Source organism: Ipomoea nil, unplaced genomic scaffold, assembly GCF_001879475.1.
Source record: "Ipomoea nil cultivar Tokyo-kokei standard unplaced genomic scaffold, Asagao_1.1 scaffold1102, whole genome shotgun sequence".
Taxonomy (NCBI): domain Eukaryota; kingdom Viridiplantae; phylum Streptophyta; class Magnoliopsida; order Solanales; family Convolvulaceae; genus Ipomoea; species Ipomoea nil.
In genome coordinates, this window is record NW_017617530.1 from 162,670 (window position 1) to 182,097 (window position 19,428).

The 19,428-nt window shown below is 39.9% G+C and overlaps 2 protein-coding genes and 1 pseudogene across 2 annotated transcripts; 2 read left to right on the forward strand and 1 right to left on the reverse strand.

The window, feature by feature from the left end:
* Window positions 1-455: 455 nt before the first annotated feature.
* On the reverse strand, window positions 456-9,458 carry LOC109183297 (annotated as a pseudogene).
* A 347-nt stretch (window positions 9,459-9,805) lies between these two features.
* LOC109183306 (ABC transporter F family member 1-like) lies at window positions 9,806-13,759 on the forward strand. The gene is made up of 7 exons (XM_019333397.1): window positions 9,806-9,917; window positions 10,004-10,234; window positions 11,157-11,230; window positions 11,349-11,559; window positions 11,653-11,887; window positions 12,335-13,428; window positions 13,465-13,759. Exons 2-6 carry the CDS (start codon window positions 10,004-10,006, stop codon window positions 13,390-13,392), a joined length of 1,809 nt encoding a protein of 602 aa, XP_019188942.1. The 5' UTR covers window positions 9,806-9,917; the 3' UTR covers window positions 13,393-13,428; window positions 13,465-13,759.
* A 3,551-nt stretch (window positions 13,760-17,310) lies between these two features.
* Window positions 17,311-19,134, forward strand: LOC109183298 (protein FAR1-RELATED SEQUENCE 5-like). Its single transcript, XM_019333391.1, has 3 exons — window positions 17,311-17,401; window positions 17,786-18,864; window positions 19,117-19,134. The coding sequence occupies exons 1-3, from the start codon at window positions 17,311-17,313 to the stop codon at window positions 19,132-19,134; spliced, it is 1,188 nt and encodes a 395-aa protein (XP_019188936.1).
* The last annotated feature ends 294 nt before the right edge of the window (window positions 19,135-19,428 follow it).

Here is a 19,428-nt window from a genome sequence, read left to right on the forward strand (position 1 = left end):
GGAATGAAAATTGGAGAAATGGAAAATGGAAGGGATGGAGAAGGAAAATTAGAGAATTGGAGAATTGGAAAATTAGAAATGGAGAAATAGAGAAATGAAGTAAACGACCCCGAAATACTTTTGATGAAAAATATAATACTTTTTATATAAAAATGTAAAAGTATTACATTTTTTCTTATAAGTAACAAAATTTTTACCAGGATTATGTGGTCTAATGGTACCCGGGTTGGACTTTCATTTGGAAGATTATGAGTTCGAGTCTCCACGGAGACGTTATTGGTTCTTTGTGTTTCAGTAGGTTGAGAAAGTATATGAACAGATACTACAATGTAATAGACCCAATAGCCATATAAGTATGGCATTTGCATGGTGATGCGATCCGACCTGATCCACGAATAGAGATCCGAGACGGTCTCACACTCTCACATAAGTGTGATCCTTATTTTTTTTTTTTGTTAGACTACACTCCAGAACCAACCTTAAATGTTAAATGTTATAGACACTTTTAAATTGAGTTAATTCCAGCAATGGTCCTCCGACTATGGTGACACTTTTAAATTGAGTTAATTCCAGCAATGGTCCTCCGACTATGGTGATTTTCCAAAATTGGTCCTTGTCTTTTAATTTGGACGAAAAAGACACTTGACTTTTAGATTTGTTCCAGCATTGGTCCTTCCGTTAACTTTCAGTTTGTTAGGTGTTAGTGTAGGGGCTAAAATAGTCATTTCATTAGCTTTCTTCTTCCTCACAACATCTACCTTCACCATCTCTTGATAGGACAAACCGCCCATCAGGTGAGAAATTAACCTGACAGGCATACCCAGCTACAATATGTCCAGCAAATCTCTTCTTTTTGTTCAGCTGGAACCTCTCTCTGGTACTATAGATAAGGATTTGATTATCCAAACTTTGGGCTGCAAGCCAATTCCCATTTGGATGTGGTGAAATGGAGGGCATAGAATGCATATGGGGTTCACTATTGTACTTTATAACAACAGGAATGTCAAACTCCCATACCCGGAGAGATTTATCATCACTAGAAGTTACAAAACTCCTATTATCATCTACAAATGTGATTATATTAACTGCTCCAAGATGCTGAACATACTCTTGAGTAATCTGCCCAGAGTTCATATCCCACTGTACTATCTTCTTATCACTCATACCCGCCAAAAGCACATTCTGTTTATCCTCATTAGGATTAAGTCTCATCACGTAAGGTACCTTCCATGTGGAAAATGTAGATATCACCTTTCCCGTCTCTGTATCCCAATACTTGTTATTTTTGTCATAGCTCGCAGTTAAAAATTTAGTTCCATCATTGCTAAACCAAATATCTCTCACAGCCTTTGAGTGCCCCATGTAAGTCCTCATGCACTTGCCTGAATTGAAACATCCCAAATCTTCACTTTCGTGTCCATTCCAGCAGAAAGAATATATCAAATGTCCATGCTTGGGGAAGAACCTAATAGCTGAAACTCCTTTCGTGTGGCCACTCCAAGTATGCGCCAATCTCTTTGGAATATAACAGTGATCATTCTGTAGCTTGGCGTCCTTAGGAGGTGCAATCCATGACCTAGCCTGATAATCCCTCTCTTCCTTACCATGAAAAGTACTCTTCTCAATAACCAAAGGCTCTCCCTTTTCTCTTTCACCTTTCTCCTCGCCCTTCTTCTTTGCATACTCTTCAGCATACTTCTTATGTTCCTCAGTCAGCTTCGGGGCAAAGGTGAAATGGGAGGCTGTTCGCCATTATCATGTCGTTTCCTGTAGAACTTATCCTCCACGATGTCGTATGAGTTTCCAGTCCTCACTTCCTGGTGAGAGAATAACACCAGCAAGGCAGCAACAGAATAACTTGTTGGAAAAAATAGCTTAAAATGGCATGTTAAGTGGCTATTTTGTGGTACAATTATCAGTGGGGTCCACTTCCGATTTGGGTCGGGTCAAAGTGGATTCGGATTCTTCGTAGTGAGACGAAGAGATCGATATATTGTACGCTCAAAACGGATAATGAGTGAATGAGATATTGATTCTCAAAGTAGACCCATTTGAGTTGGAAAATGAAGGGAAAAAAGTGAGCTTTTTGTCCCACATTGCTTTGGAATGAAGATTTTCCCCCCTTATATACAAGAGCTCTTTTGAAGCTTGTAGAATTGTATAGCATAGAGGCTCTCTCGCGCGGGGGGTGGGGGGGGGGGTGCAAATCAAATTCCAACGAGCAGAGATTGAAAAAGGCTTGAAATCAAGCCCGAGCTCGTGTGCGCCGGCACCTGGGGGCACGAATGTCGTCCGGAAATTGGCTGGCCTTGCGGGCTAAGTTATACCACACTTTGGTATCATTTTCCAACTGGTATAGCCACTTGGTCAGGAACCCGAAAGTTGAGCCCGAACCCTGTACGCTAACGGTCAGGAACCCGAAAGTTCTGACTGTTGAGGGGATTGAATTCATCTGTTACGGATAATTCCAATTTTGAATTCTGAATTCAATTCCCAAGTAGTGGCCTGCTGTTATAGCTGTTGGAAGGCAGCTTTAATGTCATTTTTAATTGCCATAATAAAGGCTATTGGCTCCTTCAACCCTATATAAGAGAGGGTAGAGGCAGTAGAGTTTTACACACAGCTTTACACAGCACGAAAGTATACTTTTCCAGCTTCAAAAATCTCTGCTTCTACTCTTTCTTTAGCTATTCTGTGTTCATAGCCATTGTCTTGCTCGCCGGATCCTTTGTTTGAATGCTCAAACATTGGATCATAGCAAGTTTTATCCTGGGAAGCCTAGGCCACAACGCTCCTAGCATCTACGGGAGGTGGCAAATAAGGTTTTAAGGAAAGAGTGCTCACTCGACTCTTGCAAAAACCCAACACCAAACACTAGCCAAATTTCTTCATCTTTTCTTCCCTTCTTTCCAGAAAAATAATAGTCAATTTTATTTGATTATTATTTGTTTTTCTACCAACGCTACCAACAGTCTTAAAACCTTATTTCTTGTTTTCCCGTTGGTTGTTTTCTCGAATTTCCTTGAAGAAATGGAGAACCCCGAGTTGCCAATCGCTAACAATGGGGAAGAAAATGTTGTTGAGAACAACAATGGAGGAAACGGCAACAATGTTGCTAATTCCCAAGCTACACCAGTGAACGTTGGTTCACAAGATGGTGGGAGCACTGAGGGATATATTCCCATGTCTCGGGTACCTTCGGTACCGAGTGGTTCGGCTGAAAAGCCGGAGAAGTTCACCGGTGTTGGTTCGAACTTCAAGAGGTGGCAACAGAAGATGTTGTTCTACCTAGCAACTCTCGGCCTGGCAAGGTTCTTGTCCGAGAGTGTTCCCGAGTTGAAGGAACAAGATGCACAATCCGTGATGGCGGTTGGCTATTGGAAGGATTCGGACTTCCTTTGCCGAAACTACATCCTGAATGGATTGTGTGACACGCTATATGATGTATATCGAAAGATAAGCACATCAAAAGCGTTGTGGGAAGCTTTGGATCATAAATACCGAAGTGAGGATGCCGGCTCAAAAAAATTTGTAGTTGGCCGATTCCTCGACTTCAAAATGGTTGATTCAAAGACCGTGCTAAGTCAGGTAGAAGATTTGCAATTAATATTTGACGAGATCCGTGACGAAGGCATGGTGCTAAGTGAAGCCTTCCAAGTGGGATCTGTGATCCATTTGTTGCCTCCAGGTTGGAAGGACTTCAAGAACTACCTTAAGCATAAGCGAAAGGAGATGAATCTGGAGGACCTGATCCAGCGACTCAGGATTGAGGAAGGGAACAGGACGAATGATAGGAAGGCTCCTATCGTTGTTGGTGCTAAGGCCAACGTTGTGGAGCACGGTAAGAACTCCAGGAGGAACAAGAAGGACAAGCGAAAGCTAGGTCCGAAAGGTGGCGTTACCAAGAACAAGTTTCCTGGTGAATGCTACAATTGTGGCAAGCATGGCCACAGAGCATCTGAATGCAAGGCTCCAAGGAAGAAGAACAAGAGTTCTGAAGCCAATGTTGTTGGAGATAGCAATCAGAAAGAGGTCGAGATTAGCCTTTCGGCTATGGTGACCGAGGTGAACCTCGTGGGCTCAAACCCTCGTGAGTGGTTCATTGATACCGGTGCAACCAGGCACTTGTGTTGCAACCGAGAGATGTTCAACACCTTTGAGACCGTTGAAGGTGAGAAGGTGTGGATGGGAAACTCGGCTCAGTCTGCTGTGGAAGGCATGGGCAAGGTGGTTCTGAAGATGACTTCCGGGAAGGAACTAACGTTGAACAACGTGCTGTATGTTCCTGAGCTGAGGAAGAATCTTGTGTCTGGCTCTCTGTTGAACAAGCATGGCTTTCGCATGGTGTTCGAGTCAGACAAAGTAGTTTTGTCCAAGTTAGGAATGTTTGTTGGTAAAGGATATGTAACTAATGGGCTGTTTAAGCTCAGTGTAATTCCTGTTATCAATAAAAGCAAAGTTAATTCTGTTTACTTGCTTGAGTCTTCCAATTTATGGCATGGTAGACTAGGTCATGTTAATTTTAATTCTATGCGTAGATTAATTAGCATGGACCATATTCCTAACTTTCAAATTGACACAAATAACAAGTGTGAAATTTGTGTTGAGGCAAAACTAACGAAAGTACCTTTCAAGTCGGTTGAAAGGGAAACTGAACCACTAGAATTAATCCATAGTGATTTGTGCGATTTTAGATCGATACAAACGAGAGGTGGTAATAAGTATTTTATCACATTTATCGACGATAGCACACGATACTGCTATGTGTATTTGCTTAAGAGCAAAGATGAAGCCGTTGATAAATTCGTTCTTTATAAGAATGAAGTGGAAAACCAACTTAATCGGAGAATTAAGAAGGTTAGAAGCGATAGAGGTGGTGAGTACGAAGCACCTATTGATGACTTCTGTGCGAGTGTAGGTATAATACACGAGCGTACTGCACCTTACTCACCTCAATCGAACGGTGTTGCCGAACGAAAGAATCGTACATTGAAAGATATGATGAATGCGATGCTTATAAGTTCGGGCCTACCTCAAGATGCTTGGGGTGAGGCGATCTTGACAAGTAATTACCTTTTGAATAAGGTACCCCGAAAGAAGCTCGATAAGACTCCTTATGAGCTGTGGAACGGTAGGAAACCTTCCTACCAGTACCTGAAAGTGTGGGGGTGTCTTGCCAAAGTTTTGGTGCCAACACCTAAGAAAGTAAAGATAGGTCCTAAGACGGTGGACTGTATCTTTATTGGGTATGCACATAATAGTAGTGCTTATCGGTTCTTAGTACATGAGTCCAATAATCCGGATGTACACGAGAACACGATAATAGAATCAAGGAATGCATATTTTTTCGAAAATATATTTCCTTGTAGGTCCAACGAGGGACCAAGTACGTCAAAACGAACGTTTGATGAAACTATGGATAATGATAGTGGGGAATCCGAGAGAGAACCCGAGCTCGAGCCGAGACGCAGTAAGCGGGCGAGAGTTGGAAAATCATTCGGTCCTGATTTTCTAACTTACTTGTTAGAGTACGATTCGGGTACTCTAACTTGTTTATTAGAAAATGAACCCGATTTTCTATCTTGTTTGATAGAGAACGAGCCTCGAACGTATGTAGAAGCCGTGACTTCTACGGAAGGACCAATGTGGAAAGAGGCTATAAAAAGTGAAGTGGATTCTATTCTACAGAATCACACTTGGGAACTGGTTGATCTTCCTCCGGGTAGTAAACCCTTAGGATCCAAGTGGGTCTTTAAAAGGAAGATGAAACCGGACGGTTCCATCGAGAAGTATAAGGCTAGGCTTGTAATCAAGGGTTACAGGCAACGCGAGGGCCTCGATTACTTCGACACGTATTCTCCCGTGACGAGAATAAACTCCATTAGGATGATACTTGCCATAGCCGCGTTGCGGAACTTGGAAGTTCATCAAATGGATGTGAAAACCGCTTTCCTAAATGGCGAATTAGATGAGGAAATCTATATGGAACAACCCGAAGGGTTCGTGGTTCCGGGCCAAGAGAGGAAAGTGTGTAAGTTGGTTAAATCGCTCTATGGTTTAAAACAAGCGCCTAAGCAGTGGCACGAGAAGTTTGACCATGCGATGTTAACGAACGGGTTTAAAATAAACGAAGGTGACAAATGTGTCTACGTTAAGGGAACGATAGATGGCTACGTCATTCTTTGTTTATATGTCGATGATATTCTCATCGTTGGTAGTAATGATCGGATGATCAAGTCTACCAAAAACATGTTAAATGCGAGATTTGACATGAAGGATATGGGTTTGGCTGATTTAATCCTCGGGATTAGAATCATTAGAAGACCTGATGGTCTCGTGTTGAGCCAATCACATTATATTGACAGAATCCTTGAGAGATTTAACAAGGATGATAGTCAAGTGGCTAGGACACCATTTGATACAAATATTCATCTAACCAAGAACCACGGAGAAGGTATTTCACAAGTGGAATATGCTCGGGTCATTGGTAGCTTGATGTATCTTATGAGCTGTACTAGGCCGGATATTGCCTATGCGGTTAGTAAACTCAGTAGATATACGAGTAACCCCGGTGCTATGCACTGGAAGGCAATAGTAAAGGTTATGAGATACTTGAGGTATACTCGTGGTCTTGGACTGCACTACGGGAGATATCCCGCTGTACTTGAAGGGTATAGCGATGCGAATTGGATATCTGATATTAAGGACTCTAAGTCCACGAGTGGCTACGTGTTTACACTAGCCGGTGCAGCCGTTGCATGGAAATCCTCTAAGCAAACTGTGATAGCTAGATCCACGATGGAATCTGAGCTAATAGCCTTGGACAAAGGTTGTGAAGAGGCTGAATGGCTACGCCATTTTATAGAGGATATTCCTAATTGGGAAAGACCGGTACCTCCAATATGTGTGCATTGCGATAGTCAAGCCACAATTGGGAGAGTACAGAGTCATATGTATAATGGTAAGTCTAGACATGTGCGTCGTAGACATAATACCATTAGACAACTACTCACAACTGGAGTTGTCTCGATTGACTACGTAAAGTCAAAAGACAATATAGCGGATCCGCTGACCAAAGGGTTAGGAAGAGAAGTTGTGGAGAAATTGACACGAGGAATGGGTCTACTGCCCTTGGACTAAAAAGTTCTATAGTGGATACCCAACCTAGCTGGCACCTAGGTTCAATGGGACAACTAAATTATGGAACGGAGCGCGTCACTGTGGGGGTCTCGGACTCCCTACCACTCCTCGTTAAAACAGTGACTCCTGCAAGAGGCTAGCATATTAATGCTTTAATGATTCTTGAGTATGCGGGATACTCGAGAAAGAATCACCTATGTTAGAGAGAAGTGAGGGTCGCTTCAAATGAGAATTGTTGGGCACAATTCTTTAGAAACTCTCGCAGAACCAGGAACGGTGACCCACGACCAAAACGGGCACACTCATGAGAGCAAGAGCATGGTTGGGAGATTCCTGTGTGAGATATGTCATCGTCTACACAAACGGCAGTCGGTTCAAAGACATCGCGTTCTACCGTACAGCCAGTAGAGTAAACATGTCTTTACGAGGGAAGGTTCAAAGGGTATAGTGACTCCCTACCTATCCTATGCATGGATCGACCGTTTGAACACAGTTGTTTCCGATTTCAAAATACCCCGAAAATCAATTTTTCATTCATGTGGGGGATTGTTGGAAAAAATAGCTTAAAATGGCATAAAATGGCATGTTAAGTGGCTATTTTGTGGTACAATTATCAGTGGGGTCCACTTCCGATTTGGGTCGGGTCAAAGTGGATTCGGATTCTTCGTAGTGAGACGAAGAGATCGATATATTGTACGCTCAAAACGGATAATGGGTGAATGAGATATTGATTCTCAAAGTAGACCCATTTGAGTTGGAAAATGAAGGGAAAAAAGTGAGCTTTTTGTCCCACATTGCTTTGGAATGAAGATTTTCCCCCCTTATATACAAGAGCTCTTTTGAAGCTTGTAGAATTGTATAGCATAGAGGCTCTCTCGCGCGGGGGGGGGGGGGGGGGTGCAAATCAAATTCCAACGAGCAGAGATTGAAAAAGGCTTGAAATCAAGCCCGAGCTCGTGTGCGCCGGCACCTGGGGGCACGAATGTCGTCCGGAAATTGGCTGGCCTTGCTATAAACTCACAACTCTCGTGCAACAGCCACCTACTCTGTGCTACAAGAGAGCACGAGAGGTTGTGGTGCACCGAGAGCACAACTCTCGTGCAACAGAGTCCACGAAAGGTGCAAGGGCCGAAATTGGATGAGGTCGAAAGTTGAGCCCGAACCCTGTACGCTAACGGTCAGGAACCCGAAAGTTCTGACTGTTGAGGGGATTAATTGTCTCTTAATTCCAATTTTTTGAATTCAATTCCCAGGTAGTGGCCTGCTGTTATAGCTGTTGGAAGGCAGCTTTAATGTCATTTTTAATTGCCATAATAAAGGCTATTGGCTCCTTCAACCCTATATAAGAGAGGGTAGAGGCAGTAGAGTTTTACACACAGCTTTACACAGCACGAAAGTATACTTTTCCAGCTTCAAAAATCTCTGCTTCTACTCTTTCTTTAGCTATACTGTGTTCATAGCCATTGTCTTGCTCGCCGGATCCTTTGTTTGAATGCTCAAACATTGGATCATAGCAAGTTTTATCCTGGGAAGCCTAGGCCACAACGCTCATAACATCTACGGGAGGTGGCAAATAAGGTTTTAAGGAAAGAGTGCTCACTCGACTCTTGCAAAAACCCAACACCAAACACTAGCCAAATTTCTTCATCTTTTCTTCCCTTCTTTCCAGAAAAATAATAGTCAATTTTATTTGATTATTATTCGTTTTTCTACCAACGCTACCAACATAACTATAGTGCACAATCGGCAACATGGATGATTTACCACAACAGGAATTATACGAAGGCAAATTGTATCTTTTTCTCATTTGAATCCTCCAAAAGCCACCATATAGTAAACCGATGCCGCAAAGGAATATTCTGGTAAGTCCTAACGCCCCCGGACAGTGTCATTGTCGATGGTACCGGCAGCCAAATTGAAGATCTAGAACCGGGCCATGCAAAACAGGAGGAAGGTTGCGATATGAACATACATGTTCCTAAACCCAAGCCTTTCCATATTCCATCCAAAGACATAGAAAGTGCAGAACAAAGAGAGGTATGCTAAAGAAATGTCATTCCAAAACAGTTGAGGTTGAGTAGCGAAACAACCACCATCATGTGAGCCCATTCGTTAGGCTTGTAAGTAACGTTCTTGCAGTACTCTTTTCTGAGCCTGAAAATGTCTTCGGGTTTCCACTGTATCAAAAGTACAAGGTGATACAATCGTTTCGGGTGTTGGTATAGACACATCAGAGTAAACAACGCATTAAGGATTTGATTGTTCACTTCAAACCAAGCATTTCTCTCAGATTTCTTAGGGAGGGTATAGTTCAACATTCTCATCATCACAAGGAATAGAATTGCGCCAGAGACAGCTACACATATGAATGGACACTTTTACCCCTGCTTTTAACGTCAAACTAACAACAAATTCACAGAAGGACTACTACTGGACAAATCTGAAAATCAAGTGTCTTTTTTGTCCAAATTAAAAGTCAAGGACTAATTTTGGAACATTGCAATAGTCAGAGGACTATTGCTGGAATTAACTCCTTTTAAATTCAAAGTGTCAGGGTTTGAACTCTTAATATCTTTTAAGAGATAAGAATGCAAGACCATTTACACCGAACAAACTGCTGATTGAAATCAGTTTTATTTCTTCCAACACACTCCGTATAAATATTCTCCATAACACGCCCTTTCCAAAACCCTCGTACTCTCGCGCTCTGCATCGACTCTCATACAAAAATCCACCTTCAGATCTCCTTCTTTCTCTCCAGACGCAACAAATCAAAGGTACTTCCGGCGGTATTACGATGCGATTGTTTTATTCGGTTTTTGTTGGATGTTTTTGTTCTTATTTCTGCGAATTATTTTTTCAGATGGTGTCGGACGCTAGCAAGAGGAGAGGAGCACAGAAGAAGGCGGCGGCGGCTGCAAAAAGAGGCGGTAAAGCTGCTGCGGCCTCGTCCAAGGCCGTAGCTGCGGAGACTGCCGCGGAGAACGGCAGTGCGAGCGTCAACAATTTGGCCAACGGAGTTGAGGAGCTCCAGATATCCGATCGGACGTGTACGGGCGTTCTGTGTTCGCATCCTCTGTCTAGAGATATTCGGGTGAGGTTTCTGATCTGCGTTTTGGATTCTCTGTTGTCAGGAGCATTTGCCTTGATTTTGTTTCAGTTTTGCATGTCATTGATTGTACGTTACCAAATAGTGTGTATGATTCAAAAGGATTAGCTTATTACTGATGAGAACATTTGCTGGATAATATTGGTTTACTTGCCGAAGTAGTGTGGCATACTAGTTTTGGTTTGATAATGGTGTTAAAGAACAATGCTGTTGATTAATATGCACCCTATTTTGAGTAACAATTAGCCAATTATGCACATAGGATGTCATAATGAAGAAAATGCTGTTGATTTATATTATTTTATTTTATATCTGAAACTACAGAAGCTTGAACCAATGATACTCTTGTGTCCAACAGAACCCTAGTGATTTAGAGGGGCTGTGAATAGTGTTTACTATTTCTTTAGTATTCATGATATGATGTGACAGCATCCTTGTGCTCTGTTGCTGTTTAGTTCATTCTTGGATTCTTTTCCTACATATGTTTCGGTTGCATTATATATTAGTAATATGGATGGTATCTTCTTTGTGAAACTTGTAACTTTCTTGGTCTTATTGATGTTACAACTTGCAACTCAAAGACATGATGGTATTGTTTATTTGTTTGGGAAGCTCACATTCCATGAACAGGCCTCACATTCCCTTGAATCAAACAAGGGCATATAATATTGCAAGATTCACATTCTATGAGTTATGTGATATATAACTCGAACCAAATGCCCCATAGTAATGTAAATTGCAAATAGTTTATTGAAGAAACATCAAATGGCACTATAATTTTTTGAATTCAATTGAATATGGGTTGACGAGAATTGCCAATAAGGAAATGGTGATGTTTTCAATGTTAGATTCTGATTTTGTCTAATTGATTCTTTTTGATAATCTTTCATAATTTTGCATATTGCAGATAGAGTCTTTGTCCCTCACTTTCCATGGACATGAGCTTATAGTTGATTCTGAACTGGAGCTCAACTATGGGAGGTATGCTCGTAAATTCAAAATTTTACAGTATACTTGAACTGTGTCATTTTAGTGCAGTTAATATAATTTTGAGAGTTTAGTACAGTAAATATTTCATTTTAGCATATTATCATTGCAGGCGTTATGGTTTTCTTGGGCTGAATGGCTGCGGTAAATCCACTCTTCTTACTGCCATAGGATGTCGGGAACTTCCCATACCAGAGCATATGGATATTTTCCACCTTAGTCGTGAGATTGAAGCATCTGACATGTCTTCACTTGAGGCTGTTATATGCTGTGATGAAGAAAGGTTGAAATTGGAGAAAGAAGCTGAAGCTTTGGCAGGACAGGTATGATGCTGTTATAGGGAAACACAAGATCTTTCTCGATATTTTATAGTATTAGTTTTGGCATTTGTTAACATATTTTCTGTCCGGCATCAGGACGATGGGGGTGGAGAACAGCTTGATCGTATATATGAGCGTCTAGAAGCCTTGGATGTATCAACTGCTGAGAAGCGTGCTGCTGAGATCTTATATGGTCTTGGTTTTAGTAAGAAGATGCAAGAAAAGAAAACACGTGACTTTTCAGGTGGATGGAGAATGAGGATTGCCCTTGCACGGGCCCTGTTTATGAATCCAACTATACTGTTACTTGATGAACCCACAAATCACCTTGGTATGGTCCCTTGGCATTTACCTGAAAAAACAAACTACATGTGAATAATATTACCTTTCCTCCATGTTTTCTATGGATTCTGATTATAAAATCCTTATTGAAGATGATTAATTATCAAGAGTTTAGCTATTGCAGAATGAAAATATACAGTAAATGTTAAATGCTGTCTTCTAGTATTGTTCCTTTGAGTGTTTTTGTTTTCCTATATTTGGTAGTTTTCACGTATCTTTTGTTTTTACGGAGAAAAAATAATTTGACCATTAATGTTCTTCAATTTTGGTAATCAAACTTTTGATCTATGTCTAAGAAATTGGCCTAATCCGGTTGTGTACTACTTTGCTGTTGCTTGCTCTTGCATTTTATGGACCCAAATTTCCCTGTTATGTATTTTTAAGTCAATATCAAACAGTGTGGTGTAATGCTAATAATTTCCTTTTATCAATACAGACTTGGAGGCTTGCGTGTGGTTAGAAGAAACATTGAAGAAATTTGAACGCATCCTTGTGGTTGTTTCACACTCTCAAGATTTTCTGAACGGTGTATGCACAAACATCATTCACATGCAGAATAAGAAGTTGAAGATCTATACTGGTAATTATGACCAATATGTCCAAACCCGTGCAGACCTTGAAGAAAATCAAATGAAGCAATACAAATGGGAGCAGGAGCAGATTGCTTCAATGAAGGAGTACATTGCTCGATTCGGACATGGTTCAGCCAAACTAGCTCGTCAAGCTCAGAGCAAAGAAAAAACATTGGCCAAAATGGAGCGAGGAGGTCTTACTGAGAAAGTTGCGAGGGACAAGGTCCTGGTTTTCCGATTCCATGATGTCGGAAAACTTCCTCCACCTGTTTTGCAGTTTGTGGAAGTCACCTTTGGGTATACACCTGATAATCTCATCTACAAGAACATTGATTTTGGTGTTGACCTTGATTCAAGGATAGCACTAGTAGGTCCCAATGGAGCGGGAAAGAGCACATTGCTTAAGTTAATGGTTGGGGATTTAGGACCCCTAGATGGCATGGTTCGGCGGCATAATCACCTTAAGATTGCACAGTTCCATCAGCACTTGGCTGAGAAACTTGACATGGAAATGTCTGCCCTTCAGTACATGATCAAAGAGTATCCTGGAAATGAAGAGGAGAAGATGAGGGGGGCAGTTGGGAAGTTTGGTCTCACTGGGAAAGCTCAGGTAATGCCCATGAAGAACCTGTCTGATGGCCAACGTAGCCGGGTGGTTTTTGCATGGTTAGCTTTTAGGCAGCCTCACCTATTACTGTTGGACGAGCCAACCAACCATCTGGATATTGAGACTATTGACTCACTAGCAGATGCCTTGAATGAATGGGATGGTGGGATGGTTCTTGTTAGCCATGATTTCAGGCTCATAAACCAGGTCGCCCGCGAGATATGGGTCTGCGAAAACCAGGCTGTTACCAAGTGGGAGGGTGACATTATGGACTTTAAGCGACACTTGAAAAGCAATGCAGGTCTAGGCGATTGAAGCAAACCATGCCAAGTCTCAATTTTAAAGAGTGAGCCATTCCCCTCGGCCTATACTTCCAGGCCCACTGGTAACATCATCAAAAAGCGGTTTCTTTTATAAGATTTTGATTAAATCTTGGAAGAGGTGCCCCTATCTCTGCACTCCGCTCTCCAGGTGATTAGTTTAGTATGCTTAAATTTCTATTTCAGTTTATGATACTCATTCACCGGGGGAGAGCGTTAAACATGGCAGATGCCAGTTTCTGAGCTGTGTTAACAATAGTGCTTCCCATAGTATTATTATCCGTGACTTCTGGATTGTTACCTTGACCAAAACTAAATCAAAATACCATGTTCTTATGAATTTTGCCCTTTAATTTTGCATTTTTGCCTCTTGAGTTGTAATTTCGAACAGAATGTTTTATACAGTGAATGAATGTGTAACAGTGAAATATTATAGGATTATTTTCCTTCACAGTTTTCTTCTGCCGTACTGCCATTATCATGCATGCCGAATTCCAACCTATTTATAGGTGTACGAGGATGGAAGTTAACTTGGATAAGATTGCAAATTTCAAATTTGAAGTTCCATCGCACAACCGTTGAAAACTGGCTATAGTAGTAGTACTCTTAATTTTCCAAAGCTCTGACCAAATTGGATTTCTTAATCTGTCTGAACTTTGGACATAATTTCTGTTCAAATTGTGAGTCTAAAATTCGGTCCAAAATGGACTAATTATAGATTAACCTAGGACTAATCAATTCTCCCATGAAGAATGAGAATAAGTTTCATTTGTCCATGCCTCCATGGTAAAAAGATGGATGAATTAGATTTATACTTTAAATTAAAAAGACTGGCAGTTTTGTAAAAATGTGGCAATTTTGAAAAAAAAAAAAGAAAAGGAAATTGAATGAATAAAAGATGAGTTAATGTCATATGGGGTCTTCTGAATATGGTAGTTTTGCTACGTTTAGTCCTAAACTTTCAAATTGACCACCCGTGGTCTTTTGACTTTCAAATTGTTACTATCAATGGTCCAAGTTTACCTCCTATGGCCCTTCAACTTTTAAACTTTAACCAGTCGTGATTCTCCAGGAAGGACCATGTGTGGTTAAAATTTGATAGTTGAAGAACCGTGGGTGGTTAACTTGTACCACGAATGATTACAAGTCGAAATTTCACATAAGCCTTCACTCGCAATGCATAACACACTAAATCAAGAATTGATTCAATTATTAAGTGGTTAACAAGGTCACTGGCAAGAGAATAGATCAATCATGTGTTATACCTTGACTCATCTATCATAAGTTGAGTTGTAACAAGTTCCATCAAGACAACTGCAAACCAACAAAGGGGGAGTAATCACAACTTCAAGTATAAAAAGGCAATTTATCCAACACAAAGCACAATGAGTTATTCAAACAATTTTTTTAAAATCACCCAAATTATCCCCTCCCCCACACTAAAAAGTAACATCGTCCTCGATGTAAAAGAAAATAAAGCACAAAGGATATAAACACAATAAGCACAAAAGAGGGGGATAGGAAAGGGTAGCACAGTGATCATAAAGAGCACAATATCTATTATCTCACTAAGTAAAGCACTATACACACTAAAGAAAGTAGAGAATGTAGATGAGACTCCCCTAATGAATCCTTTATGCGCAAAAGGGTCGTCATGAAGCCTTCTTGGAATTGAGCATACTCCTTAGTGTCAATCCTAGGATCAAGAGAATATACACATGAAAGCATAAGTGAAAGCATGATACATCAAAAATCAAAGTGTAAAGGAAAACAAAGAAAATAAAATGCAATGAAGTAAAAGATAACATGGGGTGCCTCCCATGAAGCACTAAGTTTAGTGTCACTAGCTCATATAGGCATCAATAACAAGAAATCAAACCAAATCCAAGTCCCAAAACACTTAGCTACTCATAATATAACAATAGATACACAATATTAAAGAAGTAATTGAAAGCATAAATGGAAATCATTCGTGGTACAAGAACCGTGGGTGGTTAACTTGTAAGGGTATTCTTGACCTTTCACTTGGTGTTAGTATTGTAACTTAACCTAGTAGACCACATTCATTCTTTCCTTACGCAAATAACGCAAATAAAAAGAAAATAAAAACAAAGAAAAAAATGGTCTAGTCTCCTAGAATAGTCATTCACTAATGTTAACTACCACATAACAATCAAAACCAAGCCATCCCCGGCAACACCTCCAAATTTGATTAGGACGGTTTTCACACATCCATCAAGTATCAAATCACAGTATAGAGTTTAGATATCGTTCCACTAGAGATGGATCTTGCAATGTTAGGAATTGATGCAAAGTGGAGTTAAACACAAGCTAAAACTACCCTTTTAGAAGCTAGACCTATCGATTAGGAGTGGGGTTGATATGATTAAGCAAATAACAAACAGGACAAGTAAAACAAAGGACCGGGACTTGGTTGATTCAAGCTAAGATGTCAAATATTATACTAAGGATTATGAAACTAAAACAAGGTATAGGGTATGTGAGATACACAAAAGTGTCCAAATACCACTCTCGTAGCTATTTGGACTTGCAACCTCACCTTGAACTCCACTCTCATGGAAATTGCACCCAAGGTTACCCAAACAAGAACACAAGGCATAAATTCTCCTTACCACCCGAAATACTCTTGTATTGGGCATCAAGTGTCTGAATGTGTGGCTAGTGTACAAGCTCTACTCTCGTAGCAACAAACACACTCCAAATAAAGCATATAATTGAGATCCAACAATTATACACAATTTTACAACAAACCCAATTCACACAACAAACCCTAGACCACCCAAATAAACCTCTTTATGCAATCCAACTCATATAGGCATCAATAACAAGAAATCAAACCAAATCCTAGTCCCAAAACACTTAGGAGCTGTTTACTAATAGAGAATTTCCCAAAATTTCCAGTAATTTTTGAAAAACTAGAAGGAGGGGCGTTTACTAAGTTATTTCTAATTTTTAAATGAGAGAATAGTTCTCTATTATTTTAGGAAATTAGAAACCCATTCAAAACTTGTTTTCTTATTTGGAAACACGCTGATGAACAGTAACATTACAAGCATCGATTCCCACCTCCAATTTTTATTGCCTTTCTTCCTCACGTTTCTTTGTCACTCGTCTCCTTCACTTCTTCTCCGTCTCCGTCGAGCGGCTGCGTGGAGGTGGAAAAATCATTTCAAGAATTACTCAGAGATGACTCCTTTGCATTCTTCTGCCAAATCTACTCTAAAGCCATCAACAAATTAGACGATGCTCCACTGATTTCAAACGGAACTTTGCCCAGATCCTCTGTGTATCATACGCGGCTTTGCTCTGATCATCTCTATACCAGACGGCAGTTCGCTCCGAGCCTCTCTATACCATCGTGAATTCTCTCCAAAAACGGAGTCACTCAAATCATCTGTTGTATCTTGCCAATCACCTCCTTCCAAGGTAAACCATTCAGGTTCTCGAAGAAATTTATTTAAAAATATGAACAAATCTGATATGAGATTTTGGTTGAACTGATATGAGATTTTGGTTAAATGTGCATGTGAACAAATCTGGATTTTATGACCCAAGCTTTTCCGATTTCATAGATATAGTTGAGTTGGGGCTGCTTCTAAACAATGAAAAAAGAAAACTGTTATGGATGTTGACTAAGCGGTAATTTATACCATACACCCCGGCGTATAGCGCTATATGCGCCCAGCATCAAAACGACGCCGTATGGAATTGTTACGTAACGGACTTTTTTTTATTAGTGTGTTAACGCCGTCAAATGGTAAGAAGAGGGAAGTGAGAGAGCGGCTCTAAAGAGATGGTGTCGTCGCGCCGATCATGCATATTGGATTAGAGAACACGAGAGCGATCTGATTGTTCGATTTGCGTCGTATTCTGCAATTGTTGGATGTAAGCCATGTATGATTCGATTGCGCAGCAGGATATGGCGGAGACAGAGCATACAACTGATCCTGTTGGAGTGGTAGATACAGAGGATGCTAATTCAGGTATTTGATTTTTAAGATTTTATTTTGTATTTTTGTTTGATGTATGATGAATATATTGAACTCGTCGTTGAATTATATAAGAATTGATATAGAATTGTTGTTTGATTGTGGTTGTTTTGGATGTTAGTATGGTTTGATTTGAAGTTGTTGTTTCAGGGAGATTGTACGTGTACTATATGGTTTGATTTGTTCGTTTTTATGATTATGTGTATTGTGCCATATGTGTATGTGTATTGTAGTTATGGATTATGTACATTAACAGTATGGGATATAGGTTTTATGTATTTTTATGATTATGTGTATTGTGCCATATGTTTATGTGTATTGTAGTTATGGATTATGTACATTAACAGTATGGGTAGTTAAACTGTATGTGATTTGCAGCTGATCAGGATTTGGTAGGGATGTCAGTGTGTTCGGTTGATGAAGCATATGACATGTATAATGATTATGCTTTTAGAGTAGGTTTTAATGTGAGGAGGGGTAAGCAAAGATATAATTCTACTACAAAAACAATGAAGACGAAGATGTTCCATTGTTCGAAGGATGGATTTAAAAGGAGTACAGGAAAAGGGTGTTATTCTAAAATTGATGGTCGTACAGGTTGTGGTGCATTTGTCCAATTCGATTTACATGAGAATGGGATGTGGATTGTTTCGAAGCATGAGAAGTTGCATAATCATGAATTGGTTCCACCAAGCAAGAGTTACCTTCTAAGGTCACATAGGATGGTGTCTAGGAATCATATATCCTATCTTACTGATTTGAAGAGCAGTGGTGTGTCTGTTGCAGATAGTGTAAGATTCCTTAAAACACAATCAGGGGGATCACCACTTGTTGGGTTTACAAGTAGGGATGCATATAACTCTCTATGTACCGATGCATTGAACATATTGGATGGTACCGATTCAAACACATTGATTGAAATATTCAAACGGAGGCAGTCAAGTGAAAGGGATTTTTACTTTGATTTTGAGGTGGATTTGGAGTCAAGGTTGTGTAGTTTTTTTTGGAGAGATGGACGGATGAGGAGAGACTATGATTTGTTCGGGGACTTGTTAGTTCACGATACAACATATCGTACTAACAAATATGACATGATTTGTGGACCTTTTGTTGGCATGAATAACCATTGCATGAATGTTATGTTTGGATGCGGTTTTTTGATGAATGAGAAGATTGAGTCATTTGTATGGTTGTTTAAGACATTTTTGAGATCTATGGATTACAGAAGTCCACAAAGCATAATGACTGATCAATGTGCTGCTATGGCTGCTGCAATTGTTCAAGTTTTTCCAAGTTCACGACATCGGCTATGTATATGGCATATTGGCGAGAACTCAAAGAAGCACATTAAAGGGTTAAGAAACCAAAAAGATTTCCTAGATATATTCAATTGCTTGTTGAAGTATACGGATACAGAGGCAGAGTTTGAATTTTACTGGACAAGGTACGTGTCTGATGTATGCTTCGTTATTTTATTTTATTTTATTTTTGTTTTTATTATTAGTTTATATATGGATTATCATTGAATGAATATTTGTAGATTATATTATACAGAATACATAATTAATTTTATGGATCAAGTTTATGTGTATCTGTTTGATAGTTTATGTGTATTCATGTATAAGATTATGTACATTAGCCTGTTCTGTATGTTATATCCTGACATGCTTGTAGGTTTATTTTAATATATCTATGGCATGTTATTTCAGGATGGTTACAACATATAAATGTCACAATAATCATTGGATTGAAAAGTTGTATGGGTGTAGAGAAAAATGGTGTCCTGCTTTTAATAAAGATTATTTTTCGGGTGGGATTTTATCTTCTCAAAGGAGTGAGACCACCAATCACTCTATTTCTAGAAGGTTGTCCAAGACATCTGGTTTGTGTGATTTTTATAACTCATTTGTTGGGGTCATATCAGAGTGGAGAAGTAGAGAGAATGGGGAAGATGTTCGGTGTTCACAAGGTGTACCCACAATGGTGATGGATAATGTTAAGATTCTGTTGCATGCTAGGGA